This window comes from Mustela lutreola, chromosome 7 (assembly GCF_030435805.1).
Source record: "Mustela lutreola isolate mMusLut2 chromosome 7, mMusLut2.pri, whole genome shotgun sequence".
NCBI classification, from domain to species: domain Eukaryota; kingdom Metazoa; phylum Chordata; class Mammalia; order Carnivora; family Mustelidae; genus Mustela; species Mustela lutreola.
Window position 1 is genome coordinate 59361003 of NC_081296.1, and position 17489 is coordinate 59378491.

Below are 17489 nucleotides of genomic sequence, written 5' to 3' on the forward strand. Positions count from 1 at the left end.
CTGTTGGTGGGAATGCAAGTTGGTGCAGCCTCTTTGGAGAACAGTGTGGAGATTTCTCAAGAAATTAACAATAGAGCTTCCCTATGACCCTGCCATTACACTCCTGGGTATTTACCCCAAAGATACAGATGTCATGAAAAGAAGGGCCATCTGTACCCCAATGTTTATGGCAGCAATGGCCACAGTCACCAAACTGTGGAAAGAACCAAGATGCCCTTCAACGGACGAATGGATAAGGAAGATGTGGTCCATATACACGATGGAGTATTATGCCTCCATCAGAAAGGATGAATACCCAACTTTTGTAGCAACATGGACGGGACTGGAAGAGATTATGCTGAGTGAAATAAGTCAAGCAGAGAGAGTCAATTATCATATCGTTTCACTTATTTGTGGAGCATAACAAATAGCATGGAGGACATGGGGAGATGGAGAGGAGAAGGGAGTTGAGGGAAATTGGAAGGGGAGGTGAACCATTTTTCAGAGACTATGGACTCTGAAAAACAATATGAGGGGTTTGAAGGGGCAGGGGGGTGGGATTTTGGGGTACCAGGTGGTGGGTATTATAGAGAGCACGGATTGCATAGAGCACTGGGTGTGTTGCAAAAATAATGAAAACTGTTATGCTGAAAATAAATTTAAAAATAAATTTAAAAAAATAAAATAAAATGGGGCAAAAAGCAAAAAAAAAAAAAAGAACAAAAAAATTAAAAAATAAAAGTTTGAAAGTATGAAAGCAATGATACAACATATATTGATATAAATATATTTTTAAATGACTCTATTTGAATTTGAGAGTTTTAGTACATAACTACTCCATAATTCATTACAAGGACTCAAAACAGCTATGAGATGACAGAATACTAAACCTCCATAAAGTTATTAAAAATACCAACAGAGATTTTCAAATTTAAATTTGTACTGCTTTTGGAACTCCCCTGGTTTGTTCAAATTTTAATTCATTATTTTTCAAAATTCCCAGGGAGATAGCTGTTAAGAGTATAAGAGGATAGTTTCCTTAAACTTGATAGTGGTGCCAAACTGATACTATCAGTGGTTCATATAACTCACAATATCACAATGGACAACTAAGGTAAACCTAACATTCTCTAATTTGAAAAAAAAAAAAAAAAAACTATCAGAGCACAAAGACACAGATCATCACATTGAACTATTCAATTTCCCTGGATCTCTTCTGCAAGTTGAGATCATTTACCTTTGGGAAAACCAGTGTACACAAAGACCTGGCTTCCATTAGAAGAAATTATGGACTCTACCTAGTCCTACCATACAGTCCAACTAATTGACTACCTTCCAAATGGTAGGAACTATTTATAACTTTCTGTCATAAGAAAAGGTGGTGATTCAAAAGGGTGTGATCTGTCTGTGTGTTCAATGTCTTGAAGCTCCTGCTGAGTGAGACCTGCACCTAAGCAGGTACAAATGAAACCTGCTCTCCAACTCCCCCAAAACTGGTTATATTTTGTTCCCAAACCTTCTTTTCTCTTTATCTCAAGGTTCTTTCTGCTCATGCTCTTTACTTGAATGATTTTCACTCATACAGTTATATATATTCTGGTCTCATTTTCACAATTTCAATTGTATTTTAAGGTGAATTTCTCTTTGAAGAGCCCATATCTTTACTAAACTGATATGTGAAAGGGCTTCAAATTTCCATCCCCTTTTTTCTGTGATATTATATTCATGGAAATAAAACTTTGTTTTGTCTATTTCATTCAAACAGAGCACAGTCTAGCAGAGCAAGCTATCTGCATCTTTGGAAAGAAAAATTAATCATCTTTAAAAATCATTATTATTTTTAAAAACTTATTGAATACTTATTATATGACACAGCATGTTTCCCTGTTTTCCATGTATTGACTCATTTAATCGTCACAACAACACTATAAGGTACGTACTATTTTTTTGGTCTTTTTAAAAAAATTTATTTTATTCACAAATAATGTATTTTTAGCCCCAAGGGTACAGGTCTGTTAATCACCAGGTTTACACACTTCACAGCACTCACATAGCACACAGCTTCCCCAATGTCCATAACCCACCACCCTCTCCCTACTCACCCCACAACCCTCAGTTTGTTTTGTGAGATTAAGAGTCTTATGGTTTGTCTCCCTTCTGATTCCATCTTGTTTCATTTATTCTTTCCCTTAAGGTAAGTACTATTATCATTCCTAATTTTACAGTTGAGGAAATTCAGGGACAGAGAAGTGAAGCAACTCACCCAAGGACATGTAGTTCATAAATCAAGGAGATAGAGAGTGCAATCCAGGTGGTCTTTCTCCAGAATGTTTGCTATTCATTTTACATAATAATGCTATTTATAAAATTGCTCCTACATAATTTTTCCTATTTCTTTGACTAATTTCAAATTTTCTTTGGAAATTAGAAAATCTGTAAATATCATTTATCATGAATAATGAAAAAAAAGAGTTCATATTTAGGAAAAAATAAAATCACCTAAAATCCCACAACTTAGAGATTCTGTGGTATAAAGTCTAAATATTTCCATATATGCACTTACATTATATGTAATGGTTTGCATTTTATAATCTTTTTTAACTAAATGACAAAATAGGCATATTTTCAGTTTCATTCATCCAAAGTTCTAATTTGTTTCATGTGCACTGAATTCTGTAAACATAGTTTTAAGTGTATATAAAGATTCTGTTCCTCAAATTACTGAATTTTTCCAAATATATGGTGGTGCTTTTCTGTTCAGCAATATTTCTATAGCATGCAATAATACTTCAGTATAATTTCAGGAAAGTTCCAGATATCTGTAGTGACTATACACATTTTGCTGGAGGCAAAAAAAAAAAAAAAATGAAGAGCAAAGTTTGTATCTTTGCTAGTTTTATTGTATTAGATTTAGATCTACATGGGAATGTGGGGTGTTGAGGTCACTCTGTAAGGACATTGTCATGGCAAGGAGGTCTCTGGCTTACAGACTGGTTTCCATTCTCCCATCAGTGTGAAGGTGTCAATGAGGCCAATTCACAAAGTCATTTGGTGAATATTTCTTCTCCACCATATGTCCCCTAAGGGCTTCTAAGCACCTGATTTTCTTTCCATGTCTTCTTGAACTTTCCCTTATGAACATTAGTGAAGACTCTCATTTAATAGTGCCTACCTTGTGCCAGAAATTATGCTAACTACTGGGGTATACAAAGTTGGCTAAAGGCTCCTTTTTCAAAAAAGTCATAGATGATAATGAAGACTAATATGCATAAGAAATTATAATATGCTTTATTAAAAAGGAGATAGAAGATTTAACAATAGTTTATAGACATTATTTTGCATGGGGTCATCAATACATACTTCAAGGTAACTAGCATTTAATCTAAGTTTGAAGGATAAAGGAAAAGGGGAATTAACATTTCTTTCAGATAGTTATACCCATATATTCTCTAACCTTCATAACATCTGGTGAAGTTAGTCATCTTTAATTTTATGGACAAATAAATATCTTCAGCATAACTGATTACCTTACTCTAGTTTATATAACTCACAAGTGGCAGGACGAAAATGGCAACCAGGTTATTAGGTCTAAGAGCAAAAGACAGTTCCACTTTATAACGACAAGTAATACTTAGATGAAAGTATATGAAAGAGCTGAAATGTGAAAAAAAATAGTAAAGTGTTCAGTTCATAAAGGTTTTTATATGATACACAATTGAATTTTATTTTTAAGGTTTATTATTTTTATTTATTTGAGAGAGACAGAGAGGGTAGGGAGGTGCAGACGGGGTAGGAAAAAGAGGGAGAGAATCCTGAGCAGTCTCTGTGCTGAGTGCTGATACAGACACAAGCCTTGATCCCATAAACCTGAGATCATGACCTGAGCAAAAACTGAGTTGGACACTTAACCTACTGAGCCATCCGGGCACCCCTACAATTGAATTTTAAATATCCTGAATGATAGAACCAAAGGCTTAGAATAGAGAGTAATAGGACCATATTTGAGTTTTAGATAGATAGATCTGAAAGCAGAGTGTAGAAAAGAGACTAAACTTAGCTAAAATTGAAGAGAGAAATCATTTGGAAATGAAAAATATATAAATCTGAGATAAAACTGACAGTGGAAATGAAGACCAGGACACAAAACAGAAATATTCAGGAGGTATAATTTCCCATCTGTCATATAAAGTAAGAGGGGAGAAAAGTTGCCTCAGAGATTCTTGGATTAAGCACCTGAGAGATAATGGTCATATTTCCTAAGACATTAATTAAAAAGAGGATAAAATCATGAACTTCAATTTGCACAATTTAACTTTGAAGTGTTTGAGGGATGTCTATTTATGTACTACAGTACATTCTTGGATATATTATGCTAGAGTCCAGGAATAGAACTATAGATATAGAAATCTTTTAAGTGAGGAGTAGTTAAAAGAATGAAGAATGCTTGAAATGAAAAAATATATATATTTTAGGTCTCCTGAGTTACATAGGAACACTCAAAAATAAGCAGGAAAAAAATCCATGCATCAGTGAAAGAAGTTAGAGATAAAGGAGAGAAAGCAAGAGAGCTCTGTTACACAAATACTTAGAATGTAAAAATACATTCAGCTTCAGTAAGTTAATAATGCCTGACTTACAGTCTCTTAAAGTTTTTAAAATTTTATTCAATTATAAGATAACAGAATGTAGATGTTTTTTAATAAATATATTTTTTCAGTGCTCCAAAATTCAATGTTTTTGCACCATACCCAGTGCTTCATGCAATACGTGTCCTCCATAATACCCAATATTTTATTTATTTGACAGAGAGAGTGAGAGAGGGGGGACAAGCAGGAGTAGTGGGAGATGGAGAAGCAAGCTCCGCACTGAGCAGGAAGCCCAATGCTGGGCTTGGGATCCCAGAGCTCTGGGATCATGACCTGAGCCGAAGGCAGACCTGAACCACCAAGGTGTCCTCAGAAGGCAGACATTTGCTGACATCCGTCAAAGACCTTTTAGACTGGATTATATTTCTGTCTGTTCATAATATCATCTTAAACATAGAGACTCTCAAAGGTCATGATTGCTGCATCTTTGGGCATCACATTAATATCGAATGCAGGAATGGAAGAGCTAGAAGAGACTTCTCTACATTAATCTTTGTATTTTAATCTGAGGGGGGAAAAAAAAACCTTCTACAGAAGTCATTGTTTTGTATCTCATCAAAAATCAGCTACATGCCCCTCCGACACCAATCCATGGCCAAGTCACATAGATTATTCATATTTCATCCCATGGCTAAAATAAGAACCTAGATTCTTATAAAATTCAGAAATTTCCATCAAATACCTAAAGAGATAGGTTTTCTCTCTTTTAGAGACTATAAAAAAATATAAGGAACAAGAAATCAGTTGGCAAGGTAAAGAACGGCTTATTGTTAGTGTTTTCCTGTTCTTGGTGTAGGACTTGCCTGTGCCAAATAATAAAAACACTAGCATTCTGTAAAATGCCATCCAATTACCAGTCATTTTATTCCTTGACCCAAAATTCATTCATGTATATTAGTGCTCTCTAAGCAAGGAAGCCTGTACCTTTCTAGTTAAAATTAGGTATGAAAAATGAAGGTTTTCTTCATAGTATACCCAGAAATCATCATTTGTTGAAAATTTTGGTAACAAAATAATAACAATAGTAATAATTAATAATCCATTTCTAGCATATGTATGCATACTCTACTCTAACCATATATTTCACAGAATTCTTTTTCCTGTTCTTGCCCCTCTCTCTCTTATTGCTTTCCTTTCAATTCCTTTCAATAATTATTATGTTGATTATGCTCAACACAGTGTAGCTACCATACCTGACAGTGTCATTGACTATATTCTCTGTGCTGTAACTTTCATTCCATTATAGCAAGTCTTATATCCCACTCCACTTTACACTATTTTGTCTACCCTCTCCTTGGAAACTACCAGCTTATTCTCTGTATTTGTATGTCCATTTCCTCCTTTTCATGATTTTTATTAAAACACATGGTTAATATAGAAAACTACAAAACATAGGTGGTCAATATTTTTAGTATTAAAAATACCTAAAATGTCATTATCCAAAATGATCTAACATGTTGACTCATAATTTACATATTTTTCTAATGTATCATTATAAAGAGCACACCAAATGCATATTCCTTTGTAAATAATTAATCTTAATAATTTAGTGGACATCTCAGCAAGTCTAAATTTGCTTCTTTATGATGGCCTACCTCATCTTACCAAATACCCCTTTCTGAATATCTTCTCATTTCTAAACTTACCTTTGAAATGTACCTTTAATTTTTCCTTTTACATTAAACAATGAATGGACCCAAATACGTTATATATACATATGCTCAACCTTTCTCTTTTTCTTAAGATTTACTTATTTATTGGAGAGACAGAGAGCACGCACAAGTGGGAGGGGCAAAGAGAGAGGGAGAAAGAATCTCAAGCAGACTCCTGCTGAGCACAGAGGCCAGCAAGGGGCCCCACACAGGGCTCTGACTCCACACAGGGCTCTATCTCGTGATCTGCACATCACAACCTGAGGCAAAACCAAAAAGTTTTAGCGTTTCACCAATTTAAAGTACATTTTAATTATCCAAGGCATTGGTTGCAGTCACAATATTGGAAACTATCAGAGGGCTAAGCCTATTCATTTTAAGCTATGATTCCTCTTAGAGTCAACACTCTTACACTCATTGTCTAGTCACTTCATTATTGCATGAGTGATTAATGCTTGAAATTTTGCAGTTACAAAGTAAAAGAATAATCAAAGAGTACATTCTGCTACAGTATTTGTGCACAAATATGATTAAGGGTTTGAACATTCAAATTATGGCTGTTTATGACACAGAAGTCATTTTCTTGAATATATATGGAGAAGACAGAAGAAGCCCAAATTTTATACAATGAGCATGGTAAAGAATGTCTCTACCAGGAAGATGTTACTCTTTACTGCTAAACCTCCACTTTACCTGCCTTATTCTCACCTGATTTCTTTCCCTGTCACCCTAGACTAACTTTTGATTTTTTATTTTCTATTTTTTTCTTCCTTTCCCCTTTCTCCTCTGTATGTGTTCTAACTTCTAAATTAGACACTTGCAACATATTTTACACAAAATCACTGATGGGCAAACAACATGTCAATGTTCAGTTCCCATATTTCTCAATTCTGCCTTATTTTCTACCTTTAGAATACTTCAGCATCTTCTCTACTGATTGAGCCAATGGATACAACAAATGACTCTGTGGTGTCTGAATTCGTATTGATTGGACTTTCAAATTCATGGGAGATGCATCTTTTTCTCTTTTGGTTTTTCTCTGTGTTCTGCATGGGAATTATCCTGGGAAACCTCTTCATTGTGTTCACGGTAATTACTGAATCTCATTTACACACCCCCATGTACTTCCTGTTAGCCAACCTCTCTCTCCTTGATCTAGGTCTGTCCTCTACCACAGTGCCCAAAACAATCACTAATCTTTTCACTAACTGCAAAATCATTTCCTTTCCAAAATGCATGATACAGATATTTTTTATTCATGTCATGGGTGGAGGTGAGATGGTGCTGCTCATAGCCATGGCATATGACCGGTACACTGCAATCTGTAAGCCTCTCCACTATCTGACCATCATGAGCCCCAAAATGTGTGTTTCCTTTGTAGTGGCTGCCTGAATAGTGGGGATAATCCATGCTGTGTCTCAGTTTGTTTTTGTTATAAACTTGCCCTTCTGTGGCCCTAATGAAGTAGATAGTTTTTACTGTGATTTTCCTCGGGTCATGAAACTCGCTTGTGTAAACACTTACAAGCTGGAGTTTGTAATCATCGCTAACAGTGGGTTCATATCCATGGCTACCTTCTTCTCTTTAATTATATCCTATATCTTCATTTTGGTCACTGTCTGGAAACGTTCTTCAGGGGACTTGTCCAAAGCATTTGTCACACTGTCAGCTCACATCACTGTAGTGATTTTGTTTTTTACACCATGCATGTTCCTATACGTGTGGCCTTTCCCTACAACATCACTGGATAAGTGCTTGTTCATTGTTGACTTTGCTATCACCCCCCTCTTGAATCCTGCCATCTATACATTAAGAAACAAAGACATGAGAGTGGCCATGAGAAGACTGAGCAAACGGATTTTGGGTCCTAGTGGGATCTCACAATGAATGGAGCAGATCCACATACAACATGCTTGGGCTCACCAAAACCCCTGCAAGTCATGTGATTGCCATCATTACAATGGTAAGAACTACTATTGTCATGACAGTTCAACAAAACTCTCCCTGTAGAGATGGATTATTGAGTCAGAGGTGACGTTATTTTGCTAATGACAGAATAAATTGACATCACCAACTTACATTGAAAAGAAGGTGAGAACAGAAAACTGAGCTAATTCATAGGAGTAAACTTACATTCAAATACCATTTTCTATGACTTGCTAATTGTATTTACTCTCAATTATGAAGACATGCCTCAAACAAATGATAAATATATCTCATGGTAACCTATGGATTTAATAGATAAAATGTGACTTTGAGTCAATCAAAATCAATAAATTCTACTTTGAATTTTTATTTTAGTTTGAGTTTAACTTAGAATAAGAAACAAAATCAACTATTTGTTATCAGGTTAAGCAAGCTGTTTTAGTTGTTTAGATTTGATTGGCTGTAAATAAAGAAGGATAATTCTTTGCACTATAAATACTTCAAATAAATACAAACCAGATTTCTGAGATTTTGTCTCACTTTCTACTATTCTAAAGATGAAGATTTTCAAATATTCAACATCCTAGTTTATTCTTTAAAAAATATATAAAAGTAATTGCTCTTTCAGGACACCTAGGTGGCTCTGTCTGTTAAACATCTGCCTTTGGCTCAAGTTATGATCTCAGGGTCCTGAGACTGAGCCCCATGTGGGACTCCCTGCTCAGCAGAGAGACTGCCTTTTCTTCTCCCTTGCAACTGCCCCCAGCTTGTGCTCTCTCTCAAATAAATTAAATGTATTTATTTTAATAAATTAATAAATTCTTTCAAGAATATAAAATCTTGAAAAAATTAACTAATTAAAATATAAAACTAATTACTGTTTCACAAAAGAATAATCACCCTAGGATGTATGTTTAGAGATTCTGGTTTCTTTGAATATGGTTTCCTGACCTGAAAAAATGTTCCCCCAAAAGTTTATGTATCTTAGATAAGTAAAAAGTCAAAACTGGTAAGGCATATTCAATTTGATTGAGCACTTCTAATTTGGAATAAGTGCTTTATTAAAGTACACATGTTTTCATTTACTTGTTTATACTTCTCTGAAAATAAAATCTGTTCAATTAAGGAAAATAATGCCTATGTTTTTTGTCCAGTGTTTCTCCAGGAACCTTTTCAATAACATATCTGCTACTCCATGTAAATTAATCATTAATACTTCTTTTAAAGCTTTGGTATTCATCTGGATGGAAAGTTCTTTACTTGATCATTGCTAACCACTCCCTCTTATAAATAATCCACTGAGCTTCTGAGATAGTACAGTCTCCCACTTTTCCACCTACTCTTAGGGAATTCCTTCCCAGTAACAGTTTTCTGGGGTTCTCTCATCTGCTCCACCACCCAACTCAGTGTTCCTCAGAATTGCATCTTTGGTCTTTTCTCACTCCATATTCTTTCCCTAGGGAACACCCATTCCCTTGGCTTTAATTACCATCTCTGCTAAGACCTTTTATTCTTAAGCCAGGGTATTATTTCTTGAGTTCCTACTTCATAAATCTAACTGTTTACTGACTTGATGCTTCAAGGGAATCTCCCACTCAGCAGACCTGAAACTAAACTGTCTCATAATTAATCATATTAATTCCAACCTCTAAACACCTCCTAAATATGTCCTTTGTTTTCTAACAAATGTCACCATTCTTGTCTAATTCTTCACATGTCATTTTTCAAACTGAGTATGAGTCACTATGTGTCTTCTCCCTTCAAAGCTGATTTGCCTTTATTCCCATTATCTACATACAGAATGAGAGATTTTATAAGTATAAATTTAAGTACATGATTTTTCTCCTTATGGGCGCCTGGGTGGCTCAGTGGGTTAAGCCGCTGCCTTCGGCTCAGGTCATGATCTCAGGGTCCTGGGATCGAGTCCCGCATCGGGCTCTCTGCTCAGCAGGGAGCCTGCTTCCTCTTCTCTCTCTCTCTACCTGCCTCTCTGCCTGCTTGTAATCTCTCTCTGTCAAATAAATAAATAAAATCTTAAAAAAAAAAAACCCTCACATACTTGTCAGTGCTCTTAAATTAAAATATAAACTACTTTTTAAGATTTATGAGGTGACCAAGACCTGGCCCTCATCCTCTTCTCCTGGATAGAGGACAATTCCAGAGGAAATTTTATTTTCTTTTGCTTGCCTAAAACTTCATTTTTCTCTGGGCACCAAGTGGCTCAGTTCCTTAAGCTTCAGAGTCTTGGTTTCAGCTCAAGTCATGATCTCATGCTCATGAAATTGAACCCAGAGTTCAGTACTACATCAGGCACTGTGCTCAGGACAGAGTCTGCTTGAGGCTCTACCCCTCTGTCTCTCTCTCTATCTCTAAAATAAAATAAGTAAAAAAATCTTTCTTTTTTGCCATTAAAAAACATTAATTGGAGCACAGAAGAAATGCTTAAATCACAAGAGTAATACTGAATTTTAAATAAAGTATAAGCAGGCATGAAGAGGAAGAAACATGTAAATGAGTCTTGGAGCACACTCAGTGGTCTTCTGTCCCTATCTGTTTTGAAACTTTCTTTAGAAATAAAAAAAAAATCAATTCGTGGACGAATGGATAAGGAAAATGTGGTCATTATACACTATGGAGTATTATGCCTCCATCAGAGGCAACATGGACGAGACTGGAAGAGATTCTACTGAGTGAAATAAGTCAAGCAGAGAGAGTCAATTATCATATGGTTTCACTTATTTGTGGAGCATAACATAATAGCATGGAGGACATGAGGAGATGCAGAGGAGAAGGGAGTTGGGGGAAATTGGAAGGGAGGTGAACCATGAGAGACTATGGACTCTGAAAAACAATCTGAGGGGTTTAAAGTGGCGGGGGACGGGTGGGAGGTTGGGGTACCAGGTGGTGGGTATTATAGAAGGCACAGATTGCATGGAGTACTGGATGTGGTGAAAAAATAATGAATAATATTATGCTGAAAATAAATAAAAAATAAATTTAAAAAAAAGGAAATAAATACATAAAATATTTAAAAAAAATTCATTCTCTCTCATCTTGAGACTTTGTCCTGGCTAATCACTCTGTCTCAAACATCTATCCTTCATGTTTTGTTTATTAATATCTATTCATTCTTCAACTCTCAGTTTCAACATCTTTTTTTATTTATTTTCAACATAACAGTATTCATTGTTTTTGTACCACACCCAGTGATCCATGGAATCCGTGCCCTTTATAATACCCATCACCTGGTACCCCGACCACCCACCCCCTGCCACTTCAAACCCCTGAGATTGATTTCAGAGTCCATAGTCTCTCATGATTCACCTCCCATTCCAATTTCTCCCAAATACCTTCTCCTTTCTTTCTTTCTTTTTTTTTAAGATTTTATTTATTTATTTGACAGAGAGAGATCACAAGTAGGCATAGAGGCAGGCAGAGAGAGAGAGAGGAGGAAGCAGGCTCCCTGCTGAGCAGAGAGCCTGATGCGGGACTCGATTCCAGGACCCTGAGATCATGACCTGAGCCGAAGGCAGCGGCTTAACCCACTGAGCCACCCAGGCGCCCTCCCTTCTCCTTTCTAACTCCTCATATCCTCCATGCTATTTGTTATGCTTCCGAAATAAGTGAAACCATATGAGAATTGACTCTCTCTGCTTGACTTATTTCACTCAGCAGAATCTCTTCCAGTCCCGTCCATGTTGCTACAAAAGTTGGGTATTTGTCCTTTCTGATGGAGGCATAATACTCCATAGTGTATATGGACCACATCTTCCTTATCCATTTGTCCATTGAAGGGCATCTTGGTTCTTTCCACAGTTTGGCGACCGTGGCCATTGCTGCTAAAAACATTGGGGTAGAGATGGCCCTTCTTTTCTACATCTGTATCTTTGGGGTAAATACCCAAGAGTGCAATGGCAGGGTCATTGGGAAGTTCTATTTTTAATTTCTTGAGGAATCTCCACACTGTTCTCCAAAGTGGCTGCACCAACTTGCATTCCCACCAACAGTGGAAGAGGGTTCCCCTTTCTCCACATCCCCTCCAACACATGTTGTTTCCTGTCTTGCTAATCTTGGCCATTCTAACTGGTGTAAGGTGATATCTCAATGTGGTTTTAATTTGAATCTCCCTGATGGCTAGTGATGATGAACATTTTTTCATGTGTCTGATAGCCATTTGTATGTCTTCATACGAGAAGTGTCTGTTCATATCTTCTGCCCATTTTTTGATAGGACTCTCTGTTTTGTGTGTGTTGAGTTTGAGGAGTTCTTTATGGAGCCTGGATATCAACCTTTAGTCTGTACTGTCATTTGCAAATATCTTCTCCCATTTCGTGGGTTGCCTCTTTGTTTTCTTGACTATTTCCTTTGCTATGCAGAAGCTCTTGATTTTGATGAAGTCTGAAAAGTTCATTTTCACTTTTGTTTCTTTTGCCTTTGGAGACATATCTTGAAAGAAGTTGCTGTGGCTGATATAACAGAGGTTACTGCCTATGTTCTCCTTGAGGATTCTGATGGATTCCTGTCTCATGTTGAGGCCTTTTATCCATTTTGAGTTTATCTTTGTGTACAATGTAAGAGAATGGTTGAGTTTCATTCTTCTACATATAGCTGTCCAGTTTTTCCAGCACCATTTATTGAATAGACTGTCTTTTTTCCACTGTATATTTTTTACTGTTTTGGCAAAGATTATTTGCCCATAGAGTTGAGGGTCCATATCTGGGCTCTCCACTCTGTTCCCCTGGTCTATGTGTCTGTTTTTATGCCAGTACCATGCTGTCTTGGTGATCACTGCTTTGTAGTACAGCTTGAAATCAGGTAATGTGATGCCACCAGTTTTATTTTTGTTTTTCAACATTTCCTTAGGGATTCAGGGTCTCTTCTGATTCCCTACAAATTTTTGGAATATTTGCTCCAGCTCTTTGAAGAATACCAGCGAAATTTTGATTGGAATGGCGTTAAATGTATAGATTGCTCTAGGCAGTATAGACATTTTAACAATGTTTATTCTTCCGATCCAAGAGCATGGAATGTTCTTCCATCTTTTTGTGTCTTCTTCAACTTCTTTCATGAGTGTTCTGTAGCTCCTCGAGTAGATCCTTTACCGCTTTGGTTAGGTTGATTCCCAGGTATCTTACGGTTCTTGGTGCTAGAGTCAATGGAATCGATTCTCTAATTTCCCTTTCTGTATTTTCATTGTTAGTGTATAAGAAAGCCACTAATTTCTGTACATTAACATTGTATCCTGCCACGTTGCTGAATTGCTGTATGAGTTCTAGTAGTTTGGGGGTGGAGTCTTTGGGGTTTCCCATATAAAGAATCATGTCATCTGCGAAGAGAGAGAGTTTGACTTCTTCATTGCCAATTTGGATACCCTTTATTTCTCTTTGTTGTCTGATTGCTGTTGCTAGGACTTCTAATACTATGTTGAACAAGAGTGGTGAGAGTGGGCATTCTTGTCTTGTTCCTGATCTCAAAAGCTGCCAGCTTTTTCCCATTGAGGATGATATTTGCTGTGGGTCTTTCATACATAGATTTGATGAAGTTCAGGACTGTTCCCTGTATCCCTATACTTTGAAGCGTTTTAATCAGGAAGGGATGCTGGATTTTCTCAAATGGTTTTTCTGCATCAATTGAGAGAACCACGTGGTTCTTCTCTCTTCACATATTAATTTTCTGTATCACATTGATTGATTTGCGAATGTTGAACCATCCTTGTAGCCCAGGGATGAATCCCACCTGGTCATGGTAGATAATCTTTTTAATGTGCTGTTGGATCCTGTTTGCTAGGATCTTGTTGAGAATTTTAGCATCTATATTCATCAGTGATATTGGTCTGAAATTCTCCTTTTTGGTAGGGTCTTTGCCTGGTTTGGGTATCAGGGTAATGCTGGCTTCATAGAAAGAGTCTGGAAGTTTTACTTCTGCTTCAATTTTTAAAAACAGCTTCAGGAGAATAGGTGTTATTTCTTCTTTGAAAGTTTGGTAGAATTCCCTAGGGAATCTGTCAGGTCCTGGGCTCTTGTTTTTTGATCACTGCTTCAATCTCATTACTAGATATTGGTCTATTCAGGTTGTCAATTTCTTCCTGGTTCAATTTTGAGAGTTTATAGTTTTCCAGGAATGCATCCATTTCATCTAGGTTGCTAAGCTTATTTGCATATAACTGTTGATAATAACTTCTGATGATTGTTTCTACTTCCTTGGTTTTAGTTGTGATCTCTTCCTTTTCATTCATAATTTTATGAATTTGGGATTTCTCTCTTTTCTTTTGGATTATGGTGGCCAATGGTTTATCGCTCTTACTGATTCTTTAAAAAAACCTGCTTCTAGTTTCATTGATATGTTCTACTTTTTGTCTGGTTTCTACGTCATTGATCTCATCTCTAATATTGATGATTTCCCTTCTTATGTGTGGAGTTGGTTTGATTTGTTGTTGATTCTCCAGTTCTTTAAGGTGTAGAGACAGCTGCTATGTTCTGGATATTTCAATTTTTTTGAGGGAGGCTTAGATGGCTAAGTATTTCCCCCTTAGGACCGCCTTTGCTGTATCCCATAGGTTTTGGACCGAAGTGCTTTCATTCTCATTGGTTTCCATGAATTGTTTCAGTTCTTCTTTGATCTCCTGGTTGATCCAAGCGTTCTGAAGCAAGGTGGTCTTTAGCTTCCAGGTATTTTAGTTCCTTCTGAACTTTTCCTTGTGATTGAGCTCCAGTTTCAAAGCATTGTGATCTGAGAATATGCAGGGAATCATCTCATGCTTTTGGTATCTGTGAGTCCTGGTTTGTGACTCAGTATGTGGTCTATTCTTGAGAAGGTTCCATGTGCACTTGAGAAGAATGAGTATTCTGTTGTTTTAGGGTGGAATGCTCTGTATATATCTATGAGGTCCATTTGGCCCAATGTGTGATTCAATGCTCTTGTTTATTTATTGATTTTCTGCTTCGATGATCTGTCTATTTCTGAGAGAGGTGTGTTAAGATCTCCTATGATTAGTGTATTCATATCAATATGACTCTTTATCTTGATTAACAGTTTTCTTAAGTAATTGGCTGCTCCCATATTGGGGGCATAGATATTTACAATTGTTAGATCATCTTGGTGGATAGTCCCTTTAAGGATTATGTAGTGTCCTTCTGTATCTCTGACTACAGTCTTTAGCTTAAAATCCAATTTATTTGATATGAGAATCACTACCCCTGCCTTCTTTTGAGGCCCATTGGCATGAAAAATGTTTCTCCATCCCTTCACTTTCAGGCTGGATGTATCTTTAGGTTCCAAATGGGTCTCTTGTAGACAACATATGGATGGGTCCTGTCATTTTATCCAATCTTCAACCCTGTGCCATTTTATGGGCACATTTAGGCCATTCACATTGAGAGTGAATATTGATAGATACGTTTTTATTGACATCGAGTTGTCTTTGAAGTCTTTCTTTGTGTAGATTGTCTCTATATTTCTGTTCAATGCTATTCTTAGGATTTTTCCTCTTTTATAGAACCCCCCTTAATATTTCCTGCAGTGTCAGCTTGGTGGTTGCAGAGTCTTTTAAGCCTTGCCGGACTTGGAAACTCTTTATCTCTCCATCCATTTTGAATGTCAGTCTTGCTGGATAAAGTATTCTTGGCTGCATGTTCATCTCATTTAGTGCCCTGAATATATCTTGCCAGACTTTTCTGACTTGTCAGGTCTCTGTGGACAGGTCTGACGTTATTCTGATGGGCTTTCCTCTGTAAGTAAGGAGCCTCTTTGCCCTAGTGGCTTTCAAGAGATTATACCTAAAATTATAATTCCTCAATTTGACTATCAGGTGTCGTGATTTTTTTTGGAATGTATAATTTTGGGTGGAGACCATTCAGCCTCTAATACATGAATGCCAGTTCCATTCACGAGATTGGGAAAATTTTCATGAAGGACTTGTTCTACTATATCTTCTAGACTTCTTTATTTCTCCTCCCCTCCAGGGATTCCAATAATTCTGATGCTGGAACGTTTCATGGCATCATTTATTTCCCTGATTCTGTTTTTGTGGCTTCTAAGCTGTTTGTTCCAGGCTTCCTCCAGATCCTTTCTCTCTATCTGTTTGTCCTCCAGATCACTAATTCTATCTTCTGTCTCAGTTACTCTAGCTTTGAGAGAATTTAGATTAGATGGGAACTCATCGAGAGCATTTTGAAACTCATCCCTGGTAGCTTTCAGCTCTTCCCTAATATTGAAAACATGATCTCTGGTCGTTTTCAGTTCGGCCCTAATCAATTCCGTTTCGTCATCCATGGCTTTCTCCAACCTAGCTATTGCCTGGATAATTGTTAGCCTGAATTCTCTTTCCGATATATTGTCTATGTTGATAGCCGTTAGCTCTGTTGCAGAAGGTCCATCCTCTGTATTTTTCTTCTGTTGGGCATTCCTCCTCCTAGTCATTTTGGTGAGAGATGGCTGAACGGGTGTAGCTGGATGTATCAACCATGGTGCAGTCAAGGTGCACCATGGAACACTTCTGAGAAATCAGGGTTCCCCACCCAAATGAGAGGAAAAAGTAAAGGAAAAGAAAAAAAGAGAGAGAGAGAGAGAGACAGGAATTATTGGTGAGATAAAAGAGAAGGTTCAGCCCAAATGGGCCCCAAGGTAAGATTTATGAATTATACAAACAAAAACAGACAAAAAAAAAAAAAGGCTGATAAAAGTATATGACAAGAGAAAAAAATATATATATATATTTGCATATATATATATATATATATATATATATATATATATGCCAATAAAGGAAGAACCTTGTCACAAAGAACCCCGAGTGTAATATTTATATACTATCAGGACAAACACAAAAACACAGAAATACTGGGAGAGTGGTTGTAAATTCTCGGTGTGGGTGAAGAAGGTTGTTTTGATTCTTCCTGGATGTATCTTGATATCTTTGTTAAAGGACTCAACTTTCCTAAGATAAAGGGGGATTAGGAATTGGTTTACCTATAGGGGTGGCATTGATTGGGGAAAGGGGATTACCTTGAATTTTAACTCTATATGAATATTAAAAAATAAAAATTAAAAAAAGGAATAAACTAGACTAAACTAAACTAAATTTTTTAAAAAAGAAATTTAAAAAATAGATATGCAAAAGGAAAACACAGATGTATGTATCAAAAAGTTCAGGTTAGAAGGTTATTATGGAATTTGATGTACTGGACATCTCACTGTGATGGTAAATAGGTTAAAAAATTATCTATATAATAATAAAAAATTATCTATATAAAAAAATGAGCCAGAATAGTGGGAACAAATTAATAAA

The 17489-nt window shown here is 36.5% G+C and overlaps 1 protein-coding gene across 1 annotated transcript; it reads left to right on the forward strand.

Moving 5' to 3' along the window:
- Positions 1 to 7222: 7222 nt before the first annotated feature.
- On the forward strand, positions 7223 to 8164 carry LOC131837151 (olfactory receptor 4F15-like). Its single transcript, XM_059183404.1, is given in 1 exon segment — positions 7223 to 8164. A coding segment is annotated over 1 exon segment (942 nt).
- Positions 8165 to 17489: the final 9325 nt, after the last annotated feature.